This window comes from Nicotiana sylvestris, chromosome 9 (assembly GCF_000393655.2).
Source record: "Nicotiana sylvestris chromosome 9, ASM39365v2, whole genome shotgun sequence".
NCBI classification, from domain to species: Eukaryota; Viridiplantae; Streptophyta; class Magnoliopsida; order Solanales; family Solanaceae; genus Nicotiana; species Nicotiana sylvestris.
Window position 1 is genome coordinate 113,124,664 of NC_091065.1, and position 26,178 is coordinate 113,150,841.

The 26,178-nt window shown below is 40.0% G+C and overlaps 1 protein-coding gene across 2 annotated transcripts; it reads right to left on the reverse strand.

Moving 5' to 3' along the window:
- Positions 1 to 86: 86 nt before the first annotated feature.
- LOC104241930 (T-complex protein 1 subunit theta) lies at positions 87 to 9,102 on the reverse strand. Of its 2 annotated transcripts, XM_009796899.2 has the most exons (13): positions 8,814 to 9,102; positions 7,644 to 7,906; positions 7,412 to 7,558; positions 7,169 to 7,330; positions 5,280 to 5,357; positions 4,700 to 4,833; positions 3,337 to 3,409; positions 3,173 to 3,250; positions 2,961 to 3,083; positions 2,626 to 2,720; positions 2,324 to 2,533; positions 713 to 770; positions 87 to 406 (listed from the first exon to the last, which is right to left on the reverse strand). In XM_009796899.2, the coding sequence occupies exons 1-13, from the start codon at positions 8,947 to 8,949 to the stop codon at positions 338 to 340; spliced, it is 1,626 nt and encodes a 541-aa protein (XP_009795201.1). In that variant the 5' UTR covers positions 8,950 to 9,102; the 3' UTR covers positions 87 to 337. The 2 variants fall into 2 exon arrangements, with proteins under 2 accessions (XP_009795201.1, XP_009795202.1); XM_009796900.2 differs by lacking the exons at positions 87 to 406; positions 713 to 770 and adding an exon at positions 1,302 to 1,678.
- Between the last annotated feature and the right edge of the window lie 17,076 nt (positions 9,103 to 26,178).

Consider the following 26,178-nt stretch of genomic DNA (forward strand, 5'->3'; position numbering starts at 1 on the left):
GCTGACTTCTTCACTTTTATACATTCCGGTTAAAAAAATTGTCTGGTTTTAGAATGAAGCATCATTAACCTGTTTGATTTAATATGTTCTCTTTTAATTTGTCTTTCTTGCTTGAGTTTGAAAATCAGTCCCATGAATCACAATTACAAGTTTGGTTAATACAATATAACTTTAAAGAGTAAAACCAAAATTACTGAACCACACAAACCAAAAAGTGAACCAAACCACACAAGTCAGTATGGTACTGGTATAACATTTTCAATATCAGAAATAAAAAATACCGAACCGAAATCTTTCAAAACCGTACTAAACCGACCCCTAAATCGGAGACTAAAGATTAATCCTCATCCATCCCTGCCGGTTGATCTCTCCTGCTTGGACCCCCAGCTGGTTTTGACATTATAATCTGCAGCGAAAAATAGATGATTAAAAACCTACTCAAAATTTAAAACAGAACTGAATAAAAACTACATTAGCAAACAAAAAAGCACAAGTAGTCAAATATGAACGTCGATCAGTTTTTAATAGTAGGTCTTTCTTATCCCTTTTCTATCATCGATGATCGTAATCTAACTATTATTCAGAGATTCTTCCATGCATCTGTATCAACCCAACTACTAAGACAGTTGAAATTTTCACAAGGTGGAAGAAAATTGTGCACTTCTCAGGAGTAAAACATGAAATGAGTAGCTAATACAGGGCAATAAGATACCTGGTCTACCCGAAGCACTGTGCAGACAGCATCAGCAGCGTATTTTAGAGCAAAAAACCTGCTCAAATGGACCAAGATGCATTAGGGACAGTGTTATCAAAGGCCAAAAGCGCAAAAAATCTCTAAGGCCCATTGGGGCTTCAAGCGCAAAGCATAAATAAAGCGTGGGCTTTAATGAAAAAAGGCGCAACTGGAGAAAAAGTAAAAATATGTATATGGTTTTTTATAAGGGCAAAAAAATTGAATTTTTTTACGATACAGTGAAATATCAATTGTTTAATGTCGCCTTTTCAGGATTACACTCATTGGCAAGGAAAAGTATGTCTTAGAGCCTTGATGCGACACTAAAGCGCATACAAAGCGGGGCGAAGCGCTCATCATGTTCTGCGCCTTGCTTCAGGGCTTAAGCGCGCCTTTGACAACACTGATTAGGGAATAGGGATTAGCATAAAAAGCTAATGAATCCACCAAAAAGGAACTCTTACTCAGAGTACAGAATACATAATCATGAAATAGTAGTTTGTCAGGAAATAAACAAATCAAAAAGTGATAATGACAATAAGAATAGTAACATTAGTGTGCAACGGGAGGACCCAATTTAACTTTTTTTAACTAATAAATCAATACTATATATTTTATTGATAATACACCAAGATCTGATCACCATATAACATTGTTGTTTCACTACTACATATCAAGTCTCTCAGACCAACCATTAATACATTAATGGTGTCCTCCAGCCTCCTTACACAAAAACCAAACGAAATGAGAGCTTTTACGATAGACAATAAAATTTTGACACTTTCAAATTCTACTATTCCTACTATCCATACCGACCAAAAGACTTATCCTTAAAAGCATAACTCCATACCGACCAAAAGTTACATAATGGAGCAGTCGTCCATATCTTTGTTTTCAGCATCCATTTTTTCCACCCTCTAGCTTGCCATTGCTTCAGCCATTACTCTAGGAAGCGCCAGTGATTGTAACATATGGAATATATCAGGCTTCGTAATTCTGAAGAACAGCTACTACTAGTAGAAGATGATCCATATTCACCCCATGCATCTTACACAAACAATAACAACTATAGTACTAAACATCAAGATGGCATCCCACACTTCACACCATGTGAAAGAAAGTCACCTTTTTAGTGCCTCTGTTTAGCAAATCTTCCATATGGTTGGACACCACCGACTACGAAATTGCCTTTTGAAACTAAACCAATAATCTGAGTACTCTTTTGAAGTCTAGGGGATTGCTCACAATTGACAGAAGAGTCTCTCTAGAAACTAGCTATATAATTAACTTGCCAAATAATTATAAAAAGAACAACTGTACGAACATTAACATTAGGAATATGTCATTCTGGAAAAGTTCAGTTAGCTTGTAAGTTCACTCCCTCTTGTTGCAGCAGTAAAAATTGAATCAATTGAATGCTACTCCAGTCCTATTGAATCAACTATAGACATGCTAGCGGAAATTTATTCAAGCAAAAGATAGAACTGAACAAGCACAAGTGAGAAGATCTAGATTTTTGTGCTCGCGTAGGTCCTTTCTAGCACATTTTACTGGAAGATGAAAACAAACACCAAGAAAAGAGCAGCTTACTTGGTAACATAGAGGTCCCATATACTCAAGGCAGAGATATCCTCACAGGCACCTTTCTCCAAGTTAAGGCCCACTTTGGTATTTCCAGACGCATGTTCAGCATACAAGGATGATATAATCTCCATTGCATTGAGGCCAGCATTCTCAGCTAGCGTTTTAGGAACCATTTCAAAGCTTTCAGCAAATTTTGCTATTGCATATTGATCCAGCCTGAAAATAGCAATGGAGTTACACAACAGAAAAGTTGGGCTGCAGTGATAGGCGAGAGCTCATATGCGAAGAAAAAGCAACAAAAACAATACCCAGTTTCTTTGAAAGAGAATTCTTTCAGCTTGCTAGCCAGCTCAATTTCAGTAGCAGCAGCTCCAGGTACAATCCGACTGTCTCTGCACATTGCCTGAAATAAACATAGAGCAATCAAAGTATTCAAGATTATAACCGGACATAATCATAGCTATCCATCATTTGTCAATGCCTCAATTACAGTAATCACGTTTCAAAATGTAATTCTGAAATCCAATTCTATTTCCAAGCAACAATGAAGGGACAAGTAATCACAACAGACTATTATGCATGCATGAACCTCGAAGGAAAAGAGCTAGCAGGTGATAAATCTTTATGTTTTTACTTCGGCTACCTTGTATGTATTTACACCATCATCAACGGCTCTTTCAAGGTCATCCAAGATACTATCAGTGCTTCCCCGCAGCACAACAGTGGAGACAGAATTTCCACCTTCTTCATTTCTCACAACTGTAACCTATATTACATATTTAAGGAACCAGATTTACTGTTAATCCCAGCTAAACTGATGAACCTGACTGCAAATATAATATCTAAGATAATTACCCTAACACCACCAATTTCCTCCACTGAAACAGAATCAACATAGCCAAGGTCATCTGCATTTGGCTGGCTAAGCTTTAACTGTTTTCACAATCAAAGAAGAATGTTATAAGAAATTTAAGTGTTATTTTTTAACATAAATCATGAAACAGTTCCAATTTGCTTACAAGCGCAACCGCCCCAGTAGTACGGCAAAAACGACGGAGTTCAAACTTGGAGCTGATTTTCAACACCATAAGCCTGCAAAAAAACAAAAAAGAAATCTCAATGATACCTTTCTCAAAAAAAATGAAATCTATATGAAGCAGTTCCAGATTACACAAGGGTAGATGTAAGAACATTAGCTAGTCTAAGAAGCAAAAAAAAAAATCAGAAGAGGTAACTAAAACGGTCTGGTTTGCGTAAAGCAAAGACTACCTATGAATTCGAAAGAATTTTCTTTGAGAGGCAACAAAAATGGAATCTATATGAAGCAGATCCAGATTATACCCTGGCAGATGTGAAAACATAAACTAGTCTATAAGTAAAAATAAAATCAGAAGAGGTCATTAAAACAGTCTGGTTAGCATAAAGCAAAGACTACCTATGAAGTCAAAAGAATTTTCTTTGAGAGGCAACAGATATTCTTTTTTTTTTTGGGGGGGGGGGGGTGGAGGGGGGTGTATAAGGGCAACAAACATCTATAGTCAGTTATATCACAAGCATTTTAACACGATGACACAATTACTATAGTCAGTTCAAAAGTTTTCCCTTTCTATTTTGAAAAGCTTCAACTAAATATAGTACAAGTCCAACTACATAAATATGAAGCACTGAATGTACCAAAAAAGCATAAGTGAAGCATAGGAAGATTAGCAACATAACAAGAGCAGTAAAAACAGAGAATAAATTACACAAGCCAAAACCTTTTGAATTGCTACTTAATGTAAAATCCCCTAAAGTCCCTTTCTTTTTCTCCAACGAACAGGAAGCTCAATTAGTCAAAACCAAAGGATACCAGCCATAAAACACTATATGATGCTTTATATGAAAGAGCTTAATTGTTGGTTGGATAGTTGAATTAAGAGGAGAAAAAGGCCAAGTTAGGAGGATCTGCTTTGCCAACTATCGACAATCCCCAAGCAAGATGAGAAAGATTTTATAACATCACATTCCCTACTGAGAAGCTAAAGAATTCTATTGTTGAAAATCTAAGAGAATATCAGTCACCATAGTTGCATAGATTTTTCCGGGATAATAATCGCTTTTAACTTTATTTTTAAACACAGTTTGAAACCATCTTGGTGTATTTTGAATAAAATTTAAGATAATCAAAAGCTCAATCCTCTGATATAAATTAAGAGTATCATGGGTAAGTACATGTGCAGACAAATGACCCATGATGACTGCCCCCCCCCCCCAATTAGCTTCTTTTCGCTGCTCATTTTCAGAAAATCATATAACTCCCCAGAAACATATTTATAAAGAAGTACACAAAAAGGCCCTAACTAATAACATCATATGTAAAAGGAAATACAGTATTCGTCTTACTTGTAACGCTCACAGAAATGTAGAGCCATCTCTCCAACAGCTCCTCCACTGACAATGACCTTGGCACCCGAGTCAGCAACTGCTTTAATAAGTTCCTCCACCTTAGCTTCCTCGGTCTTTGCATAATTTTCAAGCTGCAAATGCAAGAGACAAAGAGATTACTGACAGATAGAAAAAGCTGAAAGACAAATAGGTAAATAAAATAAAAGGGAAAGACATGGAAATAACTTTGTTTGGAATTTAAATAACTTCAAGTTTTAATTCAGAGTGGTGCTAATCCTAAGACTTCAAAGCCTAATCCTACAATTCATGTACATAGAAAATTTATTACAACAGAGGCCACACAAATCAGATTTTTTCTTGAAAAGGTAAAAAAGGCCACAGAAATCAGATTGAAATCAGAATTAGCATTTCCTGTCTTATAACAAATAAATGCATCATCTATCATTTTTTGTGTTCACCACCGTTAAGTCAATTAACATCTCTTAACTCCATCCAGAAACAACAATATACTTGTGCATTGACTTTCTACACCAATGAGACTTCTTAATTAAAAAGCAGTATAGTCCCAATGAGTTACCTGCTCAGCACTATGAATAAGAACTGTTCCTTTTGTTTCGGTCGCAGATGTATCAACGCCTTGAACGAAAACGGCGACCTGCATCGAAGTAGATGGTTCGTAAAGCAAAAAACCAAGCGAAGGCTGAAGCTAAGAGGATGACAGTTCAACTGTGTGTATGCTAATGTAGCCAGTCATTACAACTACAACTAGGGACCAAACCTGAGAGGACATTTTTTGATAATGGTAACAGTAATTAAGCAATACAAGCCAAAGCAAATCACACGAGAACAAGCCAAGATTTTCCATGCATACAACTAGCAAGCAAATACTCCTTCCTCACGGAATTTAAGAAAGGAAAGAAGACTTTTGAAACTTGTGGTCTAAAACAAACCATAAATATTTTGCATGGCTGTAAATCAAATCATCAAATGTAAAGTAGGAATTCTAAAGTTAAATTATTCCTAAATAAGGAAAGGTGATATTCTTTTTGCGATTGACTAAAAAGGAAAGAGTGCCACATAAGTTGGAACAGAGGGAGTACCAAACATAGAGGATCAAGGGAGCACATATTCATTTTGTTTTAGAAGTATGCATTTCCAGCCCATATCGACGGTTGCATAGGCTTTATGATAAATAGTTGCTTTGAACAGTAACTTCCGGATTATGTCTCCAACCCAGTAGCTTTGTCCCATCTGCTTTGGTGGTTGGGGGGGGGGGGGGGGGGTTGAAGCCCCCAATATGTATGACACAACCCTTATACTAGCATTTTCAACTACTATAGTCCCCTTAGTTATGTGAAAAACTCGTGTAGTGCCCCCAACAGATGTCGAAAAGGATGAAGAAAAACGAATGAGGAACAACGAAAATTTGGTTTGCGAAAACAACAATCCATGGAAGAAGCAGGTGCTGGGGTCTAGTTCTGACCCTTCATGATGTGAAGGAAAGGAAAAGCAAGAGGGTACAGGAGGGAAGCAGTTATCCAAGAAAAGTGAGAAAATATTGGACGTCACTTCAACCCGGAAATAAGTAGGGAGCGGTTTTGGAGAGGAAGCTCACCTTAGGTAGGGATGAGAAAAACTGAAGATTGTGTCGGAATACAGGCATCCAGGTATAATGTAAAATAGAAAACTATTAAGTTTTGGAGACCAAATCTACCAGCAAGCCACGCAGAATAACAATCAAAACTGGTGCAGCAGGACCGCTGAAATTACTAATCTTCTTACGGTGGGACTTAGATTGTAGATTTCCCTATCAGCTGCACATTTTAATGTCTCAGTTATATGCCACAATAGCAAAAGTAAATGTCATCCATTATAAACTGTGATATCATGTTATGACTATCATCCAATGCTTAAGCAACTAACCCTTGTCTCGGTAATGCTTCTAACGCATGGATTAGCCCAATTTAATTAGATTTAAAATAAAAAATAAAACAAAAGTTCAAACATAATTAATAGAAGTTCACCAAACATAATGGAACATCCTAGAAAATGAAAACTGCATCTTCATATAACTGGTTGGTTTACAACTGACAATTCTTGTATCATGCCGAAGAAACTATTTTTATATGAAGCATGTTGAAGAAACTGTTTTCAAAAAGTAAATAACCAACCATCCTACAACTACCATATAGCAGTTTTATCCGCTCAAGAAATGGAAGATTAGGAAGAAAAAGCTGAAACAGACCTTACTTATTCAAAAAAAAATAGAAAAGAAGAAAGCTAAAATAATTCTTGCAAATGGGTGAAAATAGCACAAAAGGCAAAGTGAAGGTCAAAATCTGAACCACAATCAGACAGGGTAACAACAGCTGAACCTGAATAACAAAGGGAAATGAATATAGACTGTAACATTTTAACTAGACTTCACTGTAAAAGAATTTCTGGAATGAGTTTGTAACAGCTCACCTTTGCCTTCTCTATCCTCTTTATACTCCCAACAGCATCACTTTTCAACACCATACCTCTGACTATGGAGGAATTATTCAAACCCCCGCCCAAGAGCTTTGCAACACGTACATTATCCACATTGAAGTTTGCTGGGTTTTTAGGGCACACTTGAATGCAAGCCTACACAACAAGAATAGATGAATTAGAAAGCAAGACGGTTAAAACCCACCAAGAATGCTACGCGAAGAGCAGGTCATGTACCTCAGCAACAAGAGGACACAGGACATCCTCTAGTCCAAACTGTTTGCTGGCAACTGCAGATTTCATTCGTGAAATAACTTCATTCTTGTCTGTGACATTCATATTTTCAGAACCTTTCTCGACTAGCTCATCCAATAATTCAATTGTCTGCAAGGGTGGAACACTAGCGAGTAAATCTCGGATCACTAGTCAATGTATAGTAAGCACAATTAGTGTAAAACATATAATGTACCTTATTTATCGCCTTATTATAGCCAATGATAATCTCACTAGGGTGCAACCCCATCCTGATGAGCTCCTCGGCACCTTGGAGGAGCTCCCCCGCAAATGAAACAGTCAAATTAGCTCCATCGCCAATCTCCTCTTGCTGTGCCTTTCCAGCCAAAACCAATATCTTGGCAGCAGGGTGCTGGACCTCAAGTTCATTGACAATAGTGGCAGCATCATTTGTGACAAAAAGCTTGTCCAGATGGTTGATAACCATCTTATTCATACCTAAACAAATAAATGACAAAAAGATGTGAACAAAAGTAACTTATCTAAAAGATAATAGAAAGGAGCATGCATGGACCATCATGTATTCCTGATAACAAACACACTCCTTCACAGTTCAAAAACTATTCAAGTCTTTCCCGATTTAACTTACATATTGCCAAGTTCGATGAGCTCCCTTGACAAAATGTCTACTTTATTTATCTACTTAGATTATTATTATTTTAGAGCACCTCTGCAACTAACAACTATTAAAGTGAAATGGGAAATAACCATAGAAAATACAATAAAATGGAAAAGAAACTTGTATCCTGTCAATGGTTATTTATCAGACTAACGTTATATCAATTTTACCTTTGGCCAAGGATATAAAAGCAATAGGATAATCATTCACACCTTCATCTCTGAAATATTCAAAATCTTCGGGATGGAAGTAAAAAATCCTTTTAAAAAATTTAAAAATGTCTATGCTCTCTGCCATCGTATAAGTGGAAAAATCAAAAATCGTTCAATTTTCGAGAATACACCATAAAGGATGACAAGATACAAACTTTGAGATGTTATCCGTAGTTACTGTATAATTTTCTCAATAAATGTATCACTAAGATTGTTCTTCTTTATTGTGGGAATATTAATGAAGTGCTGTTCATATGTTTTTTCAAGTATAGCATTAAAGCATTACATTAGCATTATCCACCAAAAAATGCCACTTTCTTAGTAGATTGACTATGAAATGATACCCATTGAACAAAAAAAGTGGTCAGCGGCTAATTATCCATAACTTGTTTTAAACATACACATTGCTTATCAAAAAAGGTATTATACAAACAAATCTCATTGAAACAGATCCTATTTAACAATATTGTGTAAAAATAAGATCTCGGGAAAGGAAAGGTGAAAAAGGAAGTACCGTTTGGGCCGAGAGAAGTTCGAGTAATAGCGGAGAGCTGTTTACAAGCATCGATGTTTTTAAGGACAGCTTCGTCAAGACCTGAAAGATGCTTGTGGCCTTCTTTCAGCATTCCTTGTATTCCATAGGGCTGCATTTTTCTTGATCTCGTGAGACAGATGAAAACTCTACTGAAGACTCTTCTCTTCCTTAAACCCTAGCAAATGCTGTGAAGGCTTCTTTGTATTCACTGAGGGGAGAGAGAGTAAAGTGAAGAGAAGAGGGAAACCCAAATAAAGCCCTAATACACATTCTCCTATTAGCCTGTTCAATATTTTAATAACGATGACAAAAGCTAAAAAGGGATAATTTCCTAGATTAAACTTAAATTGGAAATCTAACTAATTAAGGCTATTGTTTTCCTTAATATTTGAATGTGCAGAATTTATTAGAGTAAATTTAGATAAAATTTAATATTATATCAACAAAATATAGAAAATCTTTGCTGATGTGGTATATAAAAAATAATTTGTTTGAGTAACACATTTTAAAAGTTCGGCAATAGTTGGTTACAGGCAACTAGTGGTGGTTAGGACGGTTCAAAATCGAATCGCAACAGTTAATCGAACTGAATCGATGGCTTATTGGTATCGGATTATCGTGATAGTAATTGATGAACGGATTGAGATTTTATAATTAACAGTTTAATGATTTGGGAGCAAATTACTCAATTTTTTTATCGAATAAATTGTTAACCCGTTAAAAAAATTTATATTTAAGCTTATACTCAATGTCCTTGTTTACTTTGTTTACCTCATTTTTTCCAAAAGTGTCTCTCGTCTACAAATGTGGAATTTTACCTATTTATACTTGATAATATGTGTATCTTCGTTACGTAGTTGATTTCTTATAGAGAAAGTCATGGCCTCTGTGAATTCTATATAGAAATGAGATCAACACAAGCCATAAGAGTACTGTTCACGCTCAACTCTAGTCCTAAAAAGGATAAATGGTTGCTGAAAATATAATCTGGTCTAAAAGCCCGGAGTCGAATCCCACAGAAAACTAAAGTTTCACTATAGCTGTTCAATATAACTCAGAAGACAACCTCGAATAATTCTTAAGTTATAAATATTAAGATTCTTATGTCTAACTACTTAACTAACAAATTAAAGAAGTAAATTAGAAACTAGGGATACTAAGGGTTGGAAACAAGATTAGAAAAGCCTAGAGTTATGAACTCTCCAATTGCCGGAATCTTTCCCGCTACGTCTCTTACAGCCTAAGTTTTCTCTACTGATCATGAGCACTCGACTTATCGTAATTCTCTCTCGAGCAACTACAATAAAGTATTAGTCATATTCTCTCGAATTATGCTAGCTCGCACTTATTTATCGCTCACTATTATCACGTCAAAACTTCGTTATCTCTAATCCCGCTTTTAAACCCGCCATATTGATCTCTCATACCTTAGGAGTGACGTTGTTCGACAAAAACCTAAATATGCACTCTTTCTCAAGCAATACATAACATGGACTATACAAAGAACTCACTTCACACATGGCATGCGACTCACTAAGGACAGTTCTATCCCGACCTCAATCAAACAAATGTTCATAAATCCAAGAGATATATTAAGCACTAAGCACAAAGTGAACACTAGTCAAGCAAACGAGACATAGGAGTCACAACACATGCTATTCATTTTTACCAGGGCATCATCATATATTTAAAATTAAGGGAAGGTGAAACACATGCTAGAACCAAAGTATGCAACCATCATACAAGCCAAAAGATGTGAATCACATCATTTCTTCTCCTTTATTTCCTACATACTACTCTAAAAAGAAAATTACTACGCGGTTTAAGTTACATCCCATGAAAATGAACCGAGGCACAAAGAAAAATCACGAGGGGTTATTACTACCTAAGAAAAAAAAACATGTTTTTGTATTTTTCTATTTTGTATTTTTTTTTTGTATTTTTTTGTTTAGACTTAAATCCCTCAAGAAAGCTATCTAGGTGATCCATCGTCAGGAAAAGTCCAAATTTTTGTTTTAAAAAAATCATCAATTAAACTAACACAACTGAAATAGCATAGAAAGTACCAAGACAATCTCCTCATCACACACTTAAAATTGTGTATTGTCCCAAATGCACAACATAAATAATAAGAGGGTAAAAGAAACTCATTGGTAGGCCGAAGCACTAGCAGCTCATGGGGTATTTAGACTTCGCCCAGTTATTTTCCTTTGTGCGAGCATCCCACACTTTGTTCCAACCATCTCTCTTGCTGTTGCATCCTTCCAATAGCTTTGCTTTCCATGTCCCTACAAATATAAATAAAAATAAAACTTATCTACAAAATAACACAATAAAAAAATTTAAAATAAAATAAAATAAAGCAGTAAAGTTGGGTTGCCTCCCAACAAGCGCCAAATTTAAGATCGCGGCACGATGTGAACCCTTTTGCCTCCACCTCGAGATTATGAATTTGTTTACCTTGAAAATGGTAACTACAATTATATTTGATTTTGTGGTTCTAAAAATACGTGATTTGTCTTAACGCTAGTTGTTAGGCAATAGATGCTAAGTGTGAATAAAGAAAATAAGAAATACAAACCAATATGGTTATGATGCTGGGCCTCGAGGTCTAGATGGGCTAATAGCGATGAGCGATCGATGGGGGATCAATGATAACGAGGGCCTCAAAGATGGTCATTTGCGGTTAATAATAAGCAATAAATGAAGAATAATAAATGAACAATGAATGAACAATGAAAGAATAAGCAATAAATGTGAATAATAATTGTTTAAGCAAAGAGCAAAGAATATTGTATTGTATTCAATATGTTGTGTAATAATCTGAATCATTTACAAGATGACAAGGGTCCCCTTTATATAGGAAGGATAATCCCAACATAGTACATGTCTAATAATAATAAGGGAATGCTATTGGTACAGTTGTATAATGACTTAGTACGGATTAGTACTATCCTTTGCAGACTGGTCAGCTCTAACTACGTGTATTCAGGAATTTTCCCGCCTCTCCATGACGATCATTGATTGTACTGCTCCGAGGTTGACCACAATGAGTCTTCGATGTGCTCCCTCAAGGGACTTACCTTGGGGTTGCACCTTATGCCCCGCTTCGAGCTTCTTCGAGGTTAGGCGTGGAGAGGCATAGTAGCCCCAGAATCAAACTCTCCAATTTTGGCTGTATACAGATAGTCCCCGCGTTTCTTAGAATGAAATAATAAGAAAAGATCTTGAGTTCTTGCTTCTTCGATACCCCCATTATGACGTCAGCCACGTGGATCATTAAATGGTGTGACAGAAAAGTTATACAGGGGTCTTATCAAACACGGTTCTCGAAAAGCCCACAAACCGCTATTGGTCGCCCTTTCAACTCCTCCTAGTGACTTATAAATACTCCAATCCTCTATCTTTCAAAACTTTGCAACATTTTCAAATCTTCAAGTCCTCATTAATAGTTTCATGCCTTCACCCTTCTTTCGTGTTCAGTTCTTTGTCAACTTGCTTTGAAACCTTTGTTACAACCATGGCAAATACTTCTAAAACAGTACCTCAAAAAGGGGAAGCCCTTTCTTTGTCACGCTCGTCTAAGAGAAAAAAGGTAGTGCCCCCCCCCAGTGTCGAGGATTGTGTTCATGGGACATTCGATATAGCCTCCGACTTCAAGATTGATAAACCCTCTTCAGTACCAGGCCGGTGCGAACCCATGTCTCGGTATGTTAGTCTAATAATTGACATAAAGAAGGTAAAAATAGATTGTCGTTGGGGAAAGGCGGTACAAGTATATATCCCTTCTCTGGAAGAGGATATAACTATGCATAAACCTGGTTTCCTCAGCGTGTAAACATATCCCTTTACTTTGGGTCCTGTAAGCTCTTCTTCTCCATCGATAGACCCGGTGATCCTCGATTTTTGTCGAGAATATCGAGTGACGCTTGGTCAGATTTATCCTTCATTTTGGAGAATCGTCTATTTGCTTAGATGATCGCTACCAACTCCACACTACTAAAAAGTAGGAAGAGAGGATCGCAATAGCTTTTACCCGATATGAGAGTCGAGATCGATTTCCACAGGGAGCTAGGAATAGAGTCGAGTATCTATCTAGACTAGAGTTGTGTAATTGTTCCAAATGTCACTTCCAAACATCTTTTGAATTTTCTTTAACAAACTAATATTATCAATTACTAATTAGAACTAAATTATGCTAATAAGAAAATTGCTAGAGTTGAATCGAATGGGTAGAAAGGCACTAGGGTAGTGACTTTCACCTAGGTGGCTAATTGACAGGTAAATGCTTCTAAGGTTCGATTGACATGATTGGGGAAATATGTTATAACTGTTGCACAATTTTACCCACTCTCACACCTCTCAGTAGAGAGAGTAATTTTGCCCAATTGACTCTCTCGAGACCAAATGAGTAGGCAAATTAGCTCAAGCAACTAGGATTCAAGTTGGGTAATTACTCTCTCGAGGTTTAACCCTTTAATTGGGACTATCAATTCTCTTGAGTCCATCCCAATTCCTTGTTGGGTCAATTTTGGAGACTTAGGGTCTCTTTCTCAAGAAGAGCCAAGTCAACTTAGCACAAACCAGTGTTTGCAACCACCAATTCATAGATTAAACCATAAAATTAACCCAAATAACAAACACCCATAGTCAATCTAACAATAGATGGCAACATCCATCAATTACCCACACTAGGGCTGAGCCACAACCCTAGCTAATGGGTTTAGCTACTCATGCTTGAAGGAGAAAATAGAGAAATAGATGAAAAACAAGACACATTAATTTAAAAGCTAATGTAAATACAGAGAATCTATCGTAAAATCTTAGTTAAGATGCCAAAAATGGCTACACAATAGCTTCTCACGAGCGCAGCTACATTCTGGAATTAACTGATGACCTAAAAATGGCAAAATGTTCTATTTATACTAGGCTAGAAAAACTGGACAAAAATACCCCTGCGGGGTCAGTGCGGGCCGCATAAAATGAACTGCGGCCGCGCTAGGCTCTTGGACTTCAATTATGGGCTCTCTGAACTTGGGCTCCGCGGACCGCGTAGAATGGACCGCAGTCGTGGAGATCTCTAATGTGGTCCGCACAAGTTTGACTGCGGACCGCACAACTTGAACCATGGCAAACTTCACCTCTCTGAATCTCTCTTCCGCGGACCGCACATAATGATAGCGCGGCCGCGAAGCCTTCACCGCGGACCGCAAAATGTGTACTGCGACCGCGTTACCTGAAGCCCATTTTTGCCAACTCTCTGAACCACCTAGTGCGGACCGCACAAAGTCGAATGCGGCCGCACTAGGCCTTTTTTGCTCTCAGATTGCCTTGTTTTTGATACTTGAGCAGGTTTCACTCCTTTTGAGCCGATCTTTGACATTCGTCACTTTATCGATCAAACCTGCAATCAAGCACAACTTATGAGCCTTTTGGGACTATTTTGTAATAATTTATAATAAAAGCATAAGCAAGAAGGAGCATGAAACACTTTAAAATCCCTAGTTATCAACTCCCCCAAACTTAAGCCTTTGTTTGTCCTCAAGCAAACAAAATAAGACCGACAACTTAAGGGAAAATCCAAGTATTTCCAGCTATCCTAAAGTAATCTCAACAAGCATCAATTGGGACTAACAATTGTCCTCAATACGAATGAATCATTAACAACATTTAAACTTTGAAAAACCATGGATCAAGTGTGACACAAGAGCATCAAGAGTTGACTCATTACATCAAAGAACTCTCTCAATTACTTTGGTCATTGTGGAACCCAAACTCACACATCCTCAACTCTCCCTAAGCAAACCTCACCTTTTTAGAGTATTAGCACACAAACCGAGGTTAATGAGAATTCACTCGTCTCTCTCAAGGAAAGGTCACAAGTCCGGCTCTACGTACCATATGCTTGTTCCTCATGTAAGTATCCACTAATGCAAGCGTCATTCAACTCAAGATCATATAGGGCTTTTGTGGAGTCAATGTGAAGGCTTTTGGTTCAGGGTAGGGAATGTTTTGATCTAAATGGGTTTCATCTTCCCTTAAGCACTTTTTTTATTCATTTGGCACAATTCTCTTGACTCTTTGAGTATCTCACTTCTTTCTAAGGGGTTAGAGAGACATATTGTCGCTCTTTCTTATGCAATTCAAAACGTTTCTCTTTTTTCAACTTTTTCCACACCTTTTTCTCTTTTGCTTTTCTTGAATACCTTTTTATTCTTTTTTACATTGGGCTTTCTTTTTGTCTTTTTTTTTTCTTTTTTTTTCATTGCCTTCCTTTTCTTCACTTTTGTACCTTTTACCACTTTGTTCCCTTTCTTGTCTCTTCCCCCAAACTTAGACTTTTGCCATTGCTCAAGGAAAGATCGGGTGCCAAGAGAGGGTATATTTTCGAATGGGTATAGGCTTTTATAACATTGGTTCTTGGAAGAAAAAGGTTTAAGGCTCAAAAGAGTTAACTAGGGATTATATCATTGGTAGGCTATGGAATTGTTCAACTATCATTTGGATCAAGAAGAGCCTATAATCACTTCTCAAGTCAAATTTCACTTAAGATTTCGCCTCAACAGACATTCAGGGCAAGTTCTAGACCATTGGCTCGGGACTTGGACTCACAATTCGATTTCTCGCATGTGCTAGGCCTAAGTGAAGCTTTGCTTGAGGTACCCTTAACTACAAACTACCAAAAACAAAAACAAAAAAAAACGGACTCAAACCCTTAAGAAGGTTGTTATGCCATCCATCATCGGGAAGAGCCACCCGATTCACACAATACTCTACCTTTGGAAAGAACCGTGGCATTAAGAAAACCAAAAGTTTATTGAAAGCGCCAAAAATGAAACAAAAAACTACGAGCCTATATAAGAAGCTACGGGGATTTGAATATGTACAATAGAGGATTTGAATATACAACGGGGGATGAATATATACAATAATGTAAACTTTATATACAGACCAAAGGAAAGATAAAAAGTGCGATAAAAGTAACTAAATGTAAAGTTATATACAGACCAATAGAAATTCAAAAAGGCATAAACTAAATCAGTATATATATACAATCATCCAAGGATAAAATGTAGGGCGCACCCCCTCAAATAAAAGCTGGCATTGTCCCCAATGCCAACTAAACAAATAAGCACCAAAAAGTATAAGGAAAGGATATGAGGACTCCCTAAGCCGTGTCCGTCTGCATAGGATCATCAGTGGTCCCCGAGTCCTCTGTATGCACGGGAACCTCAGACTGGTTCTCTATATCCTGCTGCTCAGCTGTTGGGATTGGGGCCTGGACATGGACAGGCTGTATATCATGTACATCCTGTGGCTGACTGGAGGAGGCCTCCGGTGGGTCCGCCAACTGGATGATGGCCTCATCTGCACTAGGGAGCTTCCTCTTCTTCTTTGGAGGCCTCTATGTCTGCTCCTGCTGTGGCTCTACTGTTGGTACTGCTGCTGGAGCTGGATCCTCAAATAGCAAGTTTAAAGGCAGTTGGTCAGCCTTCAGTTTGTCCACATCCGCTCTAAGCTCCTTCACAGACTCCTTGGAAGCCCGTGTTTTGCGCAGCTTCTTGTTCTCCCGGGCAAGCTCCTTCAGTGCCTTGCCATGTGAGCCTTAGCCAAGGCAGCTTGAGAATCAAGGATCTTCTGTTGGTTGGCAAGAATCTCCTTAAGTGAATCCTCGATAGACTGGGGCACATGCACTGGCGGTGGTGCCGACTGAGCCGCAATGGTGGAGGTCAATGTAGACAACGTGGACGAAGCAGTCGTCATCCAGTTGTTCAAGTTATGAAGTGTCTGGCTCAGCTGGTGGGTAGTGATAGGATGGGCCCGGGAAGATGGAATCCCCGTGCCAGCTGAACTAGAGGACCAGCAGTAGTGGAAGGTTCAGGAGGCATGTCAGCAACTGTGGAGGCAGGCTCAGTGGAGGGCTCTACCGCAACCGGCTCTTCAGACTGGCCAGTTGGGGTAGAAGCAGGCGGCTTGTAATTCTTGTCCTTGGGTTTGTCTGACCCCTTCAAACTATACCACGAAAACGGAGCCACAGGTTTGACCTTGATGTCAAAAGGTCTCTTCTCCACCTTCAGGTCCCGAAAATACATAGTGAGGGTGTTGGGAAAAGGGTAGTTCCGGTCATGCTCAACCCCCACTGAAAAAATGATGCGAAACATCACATTCCCCATGTTGATAGGGTATCCTGCCATAATCGATGCAACTAGAACAGCCCAGGCAAGTGGAAGAGTCTGATCATGTGTAGTGGGATCAAACCGACTATATACAAAAGTCAACCACCCCCTAGCCTCAAAGTTAAGGGTCCTCCGAAGGATTTTGGCCCCTGCTGTCAACCACTCTGGAACAGTACCCGGGATTGCCAGGTATGAAGCTAACCATGGACGAACCTCCTCGTCCATTGCCAACTTTTCATTGTAAAGGGACTCATCTTCTTCATTGAAGCCTAGGTATTCATTCAGCGCCTTTCCGGTAAACACCACATTTTTGTTTCGCACCTTGGTCACTTTGGTGCCCTTCAAGATGTGGGCCACATTGCTATAAAACTTCTTGACCATGTGCTCATTTGCCTTCACACAATCATCTATAAAGTTCTCCCAACCCACTCGAGCTCGAAACTATCTATGCACATTGGGGTGTAGGGGTAAAAGGTCTCTGTCAATGAAGCTCATCTCAAGAATCAACTTATGTGACGGCCACCATTCCCTAAACTTGTGGAACGCCACCTGGCTGACGAATCTATCTTCCCAAACAGCGGGATTTCTAGTCCGGTCAACACCCCCAACCTGAGGCACACCACCCGCAGGTACCTCCTCATCTCCCTCATCCTCTCCGTCTACACTCTCCCCGGATAATGAAGTTGTGAGAGATGTGGAGTAATCACCACTGCCGGATGCTGAGCCCTCAGATGACTCATTGGAGACATGATCTACTGCTTGGGCAGTGGGTGTGGGTGGAGGAGTATCATCAGTCAATCTCATTCTCCCGAGCTAGTCAGGGACAAATTCGGGCACAGAATTAGAGGAAATATCCTAGGAAGGTATGTATTCACTCCCCGACTGGTCACAAGCTCTATCAGCAGCTTTAATTGCTTTCCGCAACTTTTTAATACTTTCTCTCATTTGGGGAGTGCATCGGATCATCTTCTGGCCCTTGCCTCTCCAGGAGGATTCACCTCTCCCCGATTGTTTTGAGCCTCTCCCTCTTTGAGTAACCATTATCTGCAAGCACAAGCATTTAACTTTGTTAGTATCAGTACAGATAATGAAACAGATGTGGAAAATGAATTGCAGAACAGAAGCCAGAAGTTGCAGAAAATGTTGCAGAAATAGTGTAGCGGGGGCCGCACAAAAAGGAGTGCGGCCGCACTAGGGGCATCGCGGACCGCATAAAAGCAACTGCGGTCCGCACTGAGGCAAGGTTTATAAAACCACTTCTCTGAATCTAACCACCGCGGCCCTCACAAAGTAGCACCGCGGCCGCAGTGGGCCAGCACGGACCACACAAAATGCAATGCGGTCGCGCTGGGCAAGAAGTCAATTTCCTAAAAAATCCTCATCGCTGTCCGCACAAAGTGTTACTGCGGACCACATCACAGCACCGCAGACCGTACAAGGATGACTACGGTCCACGAGGGTGCTAAGTCAAGGCACTGAGTTAGGGTCCTCAAATCTTGCAATTAGTTCAAATTTTTTTTGCTTAATTAACGTCCCTACTCAATTACCCATTTCATTACGCTCACAAAGCACACAAAGATTAACAGTTAAACCAAACTAACCTAGAAATTTAAGAATTATGGGAAGAAGAAGAAGCTACAGGCTAATGGACATGAAAATAAAATGAAATTATAAAATCAAACAAAGAAAAATGAGTGAAATGTTACCAGATGTGGAGATGGAATGCAATGAATCAATCTAAGCAAGGATTTACGTGAAAAGTGGGGGTGAACAGTAGAATTTAGGTCTCTGAGAGTCAATCTTTCGAAAAGGGTAACTGGTGACCCCTGTGGTCTATTTATAGAAAAACATGTGGGACCCAGTCTTACCTACCAGCGCAGCCGCACAAAACGGACCGCGGACCGCGCTGGGTTTGTTCAGAAGAAGTCTGAGAAGGCAACCTCCGCGGTCCGCACAAAACAAACCGCGGCCGCGGAGGTCCACCGCGGTCCGCACAAAATGGAGTGCGGTTATGGTGGAAAACTTTAGAGAGTATCCCATTTAGCCTTCACCAGTGCGGACTGCACAAAGTGCAATGCGGTCGCACTAGCAACTTCAGAGACTGTTCAATTTTTCCAAAATATTTTGCACTATATCAACACAATCCCTGCAACATCTCACAATCAATTAGCTCAAAAATCAATCCTACACTACAAAGAAAATCAAAGAAAACAAGAAAAAAAAGACATGGGTTGCCTCCCAAGAAGCGTCTGATTTAATGTCGCGGCACGACGCATGTTACCATCACATCACTTTAGATGAAGAAGTGCCACCACGTGGCTGTCATCAAATTTTCCAAGATAAAGCTTGACCCAGTGCCCATTAACTCTGAAAACTTCACCATTTTTGTTCCTTAGATCAAGAGCACCAAATGGGGTCACGAACACAACTTCAAATGGCCCACTCCACTTTGACTTGAGCTTACCCGGAAACAGACGTAACCGGGAATTGAACAAGAGAACCATATCTCCAACCTTGAACTCCTTACCCCGAGCATATTTGTCGTGAAGGTACTTCATTTTGTCCTTATACAAGGATGAACTTGAGTAGGCATGGAATCTAAACTTATCGAGCTCATTGAGTTGTTCAACACGAAGATTTGCCGCAACATCCCATTCCAAATTCAACTTCCTCAAAGCCCACATGGCCTTGTGCTAGACTCAACCAGAAGATGACAAGATTTTCCAAACACCAACCGATATGGAGACATCCCAATTGGAGTTTTGTAAGCCATCCGATAAGCCCGTAGAGCGTCATCCAACTTCTTCGACCAATCGGTCCTATTTTGCATTGGCCGTCTTTGACAAGATACTTTTAATTTCTCTGTTGGAGACTTCCACTTGACCACTAGCTTAAGGATGATAAGGGGTCGAAATCTTATGATTGACACCATACTTGGAAAGCAATGTGTCGAAAGCTTTATTGTAAAAGTGAGACCCCCCATCACTAATAATTGCACGAGGAGTGCCAAACCTTGTGAAGATGCTCTTTTTAAGAAATGTAACAACACTCTGGGCTTCATTATTAGGCAAAGCCACGACTTCAACCCATTTTGAGACATAGTCAACCGCCACGAGAATGTAAGTATTCCCACAAGAGCTAACAAATGGACCCATGAAATCGATGCCCCAAACATCAAAGATATCCACTTCAAGAATGGTATTGAGAGGCATATCATCCCCTTTTGAAATTCTGCCCGCTCTTTTACTCATCACACCTCTTCACCAAATCGCTCGCATCTTTGAACAAGGTGGGCCAATAGAATCCACAACTAAGAACTTTTAAGGCGGTCCTCACCCCACCATGATGGTCACCATAGGGTGAAGAATGGCAAGCCTCTAAGATACTCAATTGTTCTTCCTTCGGGACACATCTACGAATCACACTATCCATGCAAATCTTGAACAAGTATGGCTCATCCCAATAAAAATCCAAGCTATCCCGCTTGAGCTTCTTCCATTGGTTAGAAGAGAGTTCATACGGGATTATTCTGGTCACAAGTTAATTGGCAACATCGGCAAACCATGGCATATCATTCATTGACACCGCAAAGAGTTGTTCGTCGGGAAATGAATCATTTATCTCAAGGCCATCACAAGGCCTCCCCTCCTCCTCCAAACAGGACAAGTGGTCCGCCATTTGATTCTCACTACCTTTTCGGTCCACAATTTCTAGATCAAACTCTTGGAGTTGTAGCACCCATCTCATCAATCTTGCCTTGGAGTCTTTCTTTGTCATCAAGTACCTAAGGCGTCATGATCGGTGTGCACTATAACTTTTTCCCCCATAAGATAAGGTTGAAACTTTTCCATAGCAAACACAATAGCCAACAACTCTTTCTCGGTGACTGTATAGTTCCTTTGAGCCTCATTCATGGTCTTACTTATGTAGTACACCAGATGAAACATCTTGTTAACCCTTTGACCTAAGCAATGTCACTTGCGTCACACATGAGCTCGAAAGGCAAGCTCCAATTTGGTGCGGTAATGATAAGGGTAGTGGTCAACTTAAGCCTGAGAAGCTCGAATGCTTGCATACATCCCTCATCGAACAAAAACTTTGCCTTTTTTTCTAGCAACTTGCACAAGGGGTGTACCACTTTTTAGAAATCTTTTATAAACCTTCGGTAAAAACCCGCGTGCCCAAGAAAACTCCTCACCCCTTTGACAGAAATAGGGGGAGGAAGCCTTGAAATCACCTCTATCTTGGCTTTGTCAACTTCAATTCCATGCTTTGAGATTTTGTGACCCAACACTATACCCTCTTTAACCATGAAATGACATTTTTCCCAATTGAGTATGAGGTTTGTGTCTTCACACCGGGCCAACACTCTATCCAAATTACCCAAACACTCTTCAAAGGAATCACCAACTACGCTGAAATCATCCATGAAGACCTCCAATATATCTTCCACCATGTCGGTGAAAATAGCCATCATGCATCTTTGGAATGTCGCCGGAGCATTACACAATCCGAACGACATCCGAGAGAAAGCGAAGGTTCCATATGGACAAGTAAATGTGGTCTTCTCTTGGTCCTCTGGGGCAATTAAGATTTGATTATACCCCGAGTACCCATCCAAAAAACAATAAAAGGCACGCCCCGCAAGACAATTTAGCATTTGGTCAAGGAATGGTAATGGGAAATGATCCTTTCGAGTCACCTTGTTTAGCTTCTGGTAATCCATACACACTCTCCACCCGGTGACCGTACGAGTAGGAATAAGTTCATTGTTGTCATTGGTCACCACAGTCATGCCACCCTTCTTCGGCACACATTGTACCAGAGAAGTCCATGAGCTATCAGAAATGGGGTACACAACCCTGGCATCCAACCATTTAATCACCTCTTTCTTTACCACTTCTTGCATAGCCTCGTTCAATCTTCTTTGATGCTCCAAGGAAGGCTTTGCATCATCCTCCAAGATAATTTTATGCATACAGAATGCATGGCTTATTCCCCAAATGTCGGCTAGAGTCCATCCAATTGCCCTTTTCCGCTTTTGAAGAACCGCCAAGGTGGCTTCAACCTGCATGTTAGTAAGGCCAGAAGAAAGAATAACTGGTAAAGTAGAATTTGAGCCAAAGAATTCATACCTAAGGTGTGTAGGAAGTGGTTTCAACTCCAACACTGGTGGCTCCTCAATTGATGGCTTTGTTGGTGGAGTTTTCTGATTTTCAAGATCCAAAGATAATTTCCTCGGCTCATAAGAATAAAAGCCCATCCCATGTAGGGCATTCACGCACTCCACTCTACTAGCATCATCATTGACATCCATGTTTAAGAGCACTGCTTCAAGAGGATCTTCCACGTTGATCATAGCACTGGTATCATCCACAATCACAACTGTGACAAGGTCTACAAATAAGCACACCTCGGTGCTATTGGGTTGCTTCATAGATTTGCAAACGTGGAAAACGACCTTTTCATCTCCCACTCGGAAAGTGAGGTCACCCACTTCAACATCAACCAATGCCTTCCCCGTTGCAAGGAAAGGTCTGCCCAAGATAATAGGAATCTTATAGTCCACCTCACAATCCAAAATCATAAAGTCAATCGGCAATATGAATTTGTCCACCCGGGCAAGCACATCATCAATAATGCCCAAAGGTTGCTTCATTGATCGATCCGCCATTTGAAGTCTCATTGAAGTTGGCCTAGGTTGCCAGATACCCAAAGTTTTGAAAACCGAGTAGGGCATCAAATTGATACTAGCTCCCAAGTCACAAAGAGTTTTGGAAAAATCCGCACTCCAAATGGTGCAAGGAATGGTGAAAGCACCGGGATCTTCAAGCTTCGGGGCCATTGAATGCACTATAGCACTAACTTGGTGAGTCATCTTTATAGTTTCACAATCCATAGAACGCTTCTTTGTAACCAAGTCTTTCATGAATTTTGCATAACCCGGCATTTGTTCAAGTGCCTCCACCAGAGGCACATTAATAGATAAGCTCTTCATCGTGTCAATGAACTTTTTAAACTGATTATCATTCTTCTACTTCGCGAGCCTTTGAGGATAAGGTGGAGGTGGTCTTGGCAAAGGAGCCTTGGCTTTTGGCACAACCGTCTCCGACATGTTAATTATGTGTTCCCTAGACGGGTTCACATCGTTTTGGGTTTCCACCTTGACTTCTTCAATATCAATCCTCACTTCATTGTTCACATTTTCATCAACCACATCTTCAACTACCAAAGGGACTTCGTCATCTTGCAACTCAACATCATCATCCATGATTTGCTTTTGCTTAGAGGCATTCACATCACCGCCTCTCCCACTTCTTGTTGTGACCGCCATAACATGATTGTTCCCACCCTTTGTGTTCACTACCGTATCACTTGGTAGAGCACCCTTCAGGCGAGTATTCAATGACTGAGAGATTTGGTCTAATTGCACCTCCAAGTTTCGGATAAAGGTGTTGTGAAAAACTAACTGTGCATCTGAATCCGCATTCCTCTTCATCATCTGCTCGAACATCATTTCAATTCAACCCATATCATTACCGGAAGAACTAGGACCTTTAAAAGGGAAAGGGGTGGATTGTTCGGTTGTTGGTACATTTGGGGCCTTTGAAAGCCTTGCCCCCAGATGCCTTGGTTTCCATTGTTGTTCCACCCGCCTTGATTGTTGTTGTTGCCCCAATTATTGTTATTTTCATTCCAATTGCCTTGGTTGTTGTTTTGATTACCCCAATTGTTGTTTTGGTTGTTGTTGTTCCAATTACCACCACCTTGTTGTTGATTGCCCCAATTTCCTTGGGGTCGCCATTGTTGGTTTGAAGAGTTGCCTCTATTGCCTTAATAGTTGTTGACATATTGTACGTTCTCACTTTGGTCATCATAACCATTATTTTGACACCCATCATATTCATCAACAAATTGCTCAGAATTTCCTTGATTTTGTTGCCTCCTTTGCCTTCTCTTGTTGACAAGCATACTAACACCCTCCATGACATTCACTTGGCGAGGATTCTGAACTTGTTGCAACTGCACCTTATCCAATTGGTTCATAGTAGTTGTAAGCTCAGCTATCGCTTGCCCGTGATCATGTAATTCCTTGTGCAAATAAATAACCGTAGGGTCACCTTGAGGCATATTTGCTCTACTCTGCCATGCTGAAGAAGTGTCCGCTATTTCATCAAGTACATCACATGCCTCCTCATAAGAAAGCTTCATAAAATTGCCCCCGACCAATTGGTTAACAATGCATTGATTTGTAGTATTTATGCCCCGGTAGAAGGTTTGTTGGATCATGGCCTCGGTCATATCATTATTTGGGCATTCCTTCACCATCGTTCTATACCGCTCCCAAATCTCATGCAAAGGTTCCGTTGGCTCTTGCTTGAAGGTTAATATTTCATCTCGAAGTGCTGCCATATGACTAGGAGAGAAGAATTTGGCAATAAATTTATCCGCCAACTCATCCCAAGTTGTGATGGAATGGTTGGGGAGTCTCTCGAGCCAATCCAATGCCTTTTCCCGAAGTGAGAACGGGAAAAGTCTCAATCTCAGCGCATCCTCGAATACATTCGTCTGCTTGCTCCCCCAGCATGTATCTACGAACCCCTTGAGATGTTTGTAGGCATTTGGTTTGCAGCGCCCGTGAAGTACCCACGCTGCTCAAGTAAGGTCAACATCACATTTGTTATCTGAAAGTTGTCCGCCCGGATTTGGGGTGGGACAATAGCACTTTCGTAGCCCTGGTTCGGTAATACTCTGGGAGCCACTCTTGGAGGAACCGGGGGAGGGTCTGGAATATTGTCATTTGGATTAGCATTGACATTCCGGCCTCTTCGTTGACCTTGAGGTGCAAGAGACACCTCATCTTGCTCAAGATCATCTACCTCCTCCCCCGCTATCACGTTTTCAAGAGGATCATTAGCGTTGTTTAAAGCCATGTTGGTACCTGAGTAATGACACAAACAAGTAAGTAACAAAGAAGGAAAAAAGAACAATACACAAAACTAACTAAATAGATAGCCAAAACCGTTAGCTCCCCGGCAACGGTGCCAAAAAGTGATCGCTACCAACTCCAGACTACTAAAAAATAGGAAGAGAGGGTCGCAATAGCTTTTACCTGATATGAGGGTCAGGATCGATTTCCACAGGGAGCTAGGAATGGAGTCGAGTATCTATCTAGACTAGAGTTGTGTAATTGTTCCAAATGTCACTTCCAAACATCTTTTGAATTTTCTTTAACAAACTAATATTATCAATTACTAATTAGAACTAAATTATGCTAATAAGAAAATTGCTAGAGTTGAATCTAATGGGTAGAAAGGCACTAGGGTAGTGACTTTCACCTAGGTGGCTAATTGACGGGTAAATATTTCTAAGGTTCGATTGACATAATTGGGGAAATATGCTATAACCGTTGCACAATTTTACCCACTCTCACACCTCTCGGTAGAGAGAGTGATTTTGCCCAATTGACTCTCTCGAGACCAAATGGGTAGGCAAATTAGCTCAAGCAACTAGGGTTCAAGTTGGGTAATTACTCTCTCGAGGTTTAACCCTTTAATTAGGACTATCAATTCTCTTGAGTCCATCCCAATTCCTTGTTGGGTCAATTTTGGAAACTTAGGCTCTCTTTCTCAAGAAGAGCCAAGTCAACTTAGCACAAACCAGTGTTTACAACCACCAATTCATAGATTAAACCATAAAATTGACCCAAATAACAAACACCCATAGTCAATCTAACAATAAATGGCAACACCCATTATTTACTCACACTAGGGTTGAGCCACAACCCTAGCTAATGGGTTTAGCTACTCATGCTTGAAGGAGAAAATAGAGAAATAGATGAACAACAAGACATTAATTTAAAAGCTAATTTAAATACAGAGAATCTATCGTAAAATCTAAGTTAAGATGCCAAAAATGGCTACACAATAGCTTTTCACGAGCGCAACTATGTTCTGGAATTAACTGATGACCTAAACATAGCAAAATATTCTATTTATACTAGGTTGGAAAAACTGGACAAAAATACCCCTATGGGGTCAGCGCGGGCCACATAAAATGGACCGTGGTCGCGCTAGACTCTTGGACTTCAATTTTGGGCTCTCTGAACTTGGGCTCCGAGGATCGCGTAGAATGGACCGCGGCCGCGGAAATCTCTAATGCGGTTC

Bases quoted from the DNA above. Each gene is read 5' to 3' on its own strand.
- LOC104241930 (XM_009796899.2), bottom strand. From the start codon at position 8,949: ATGCAGCCCTATGGAATACAAGGAATGCTGAAAGAAGGCCACAAGCAT. The intron at 3,410-4,699 runs GTAAGACGAATA...GTTTTTTTGCAG, and splicing joins CATTTCTGTGAGCGTTACAA to GCTTATGGTGTTGAAAATCA. The intron at 2,721-2,960 runs GTAGCCGAAGTA...TGTTTATTTCAG, and splicing joins ATGGTGTAAATACATACAAG to GCAATGTGCAGAGACAGTCG.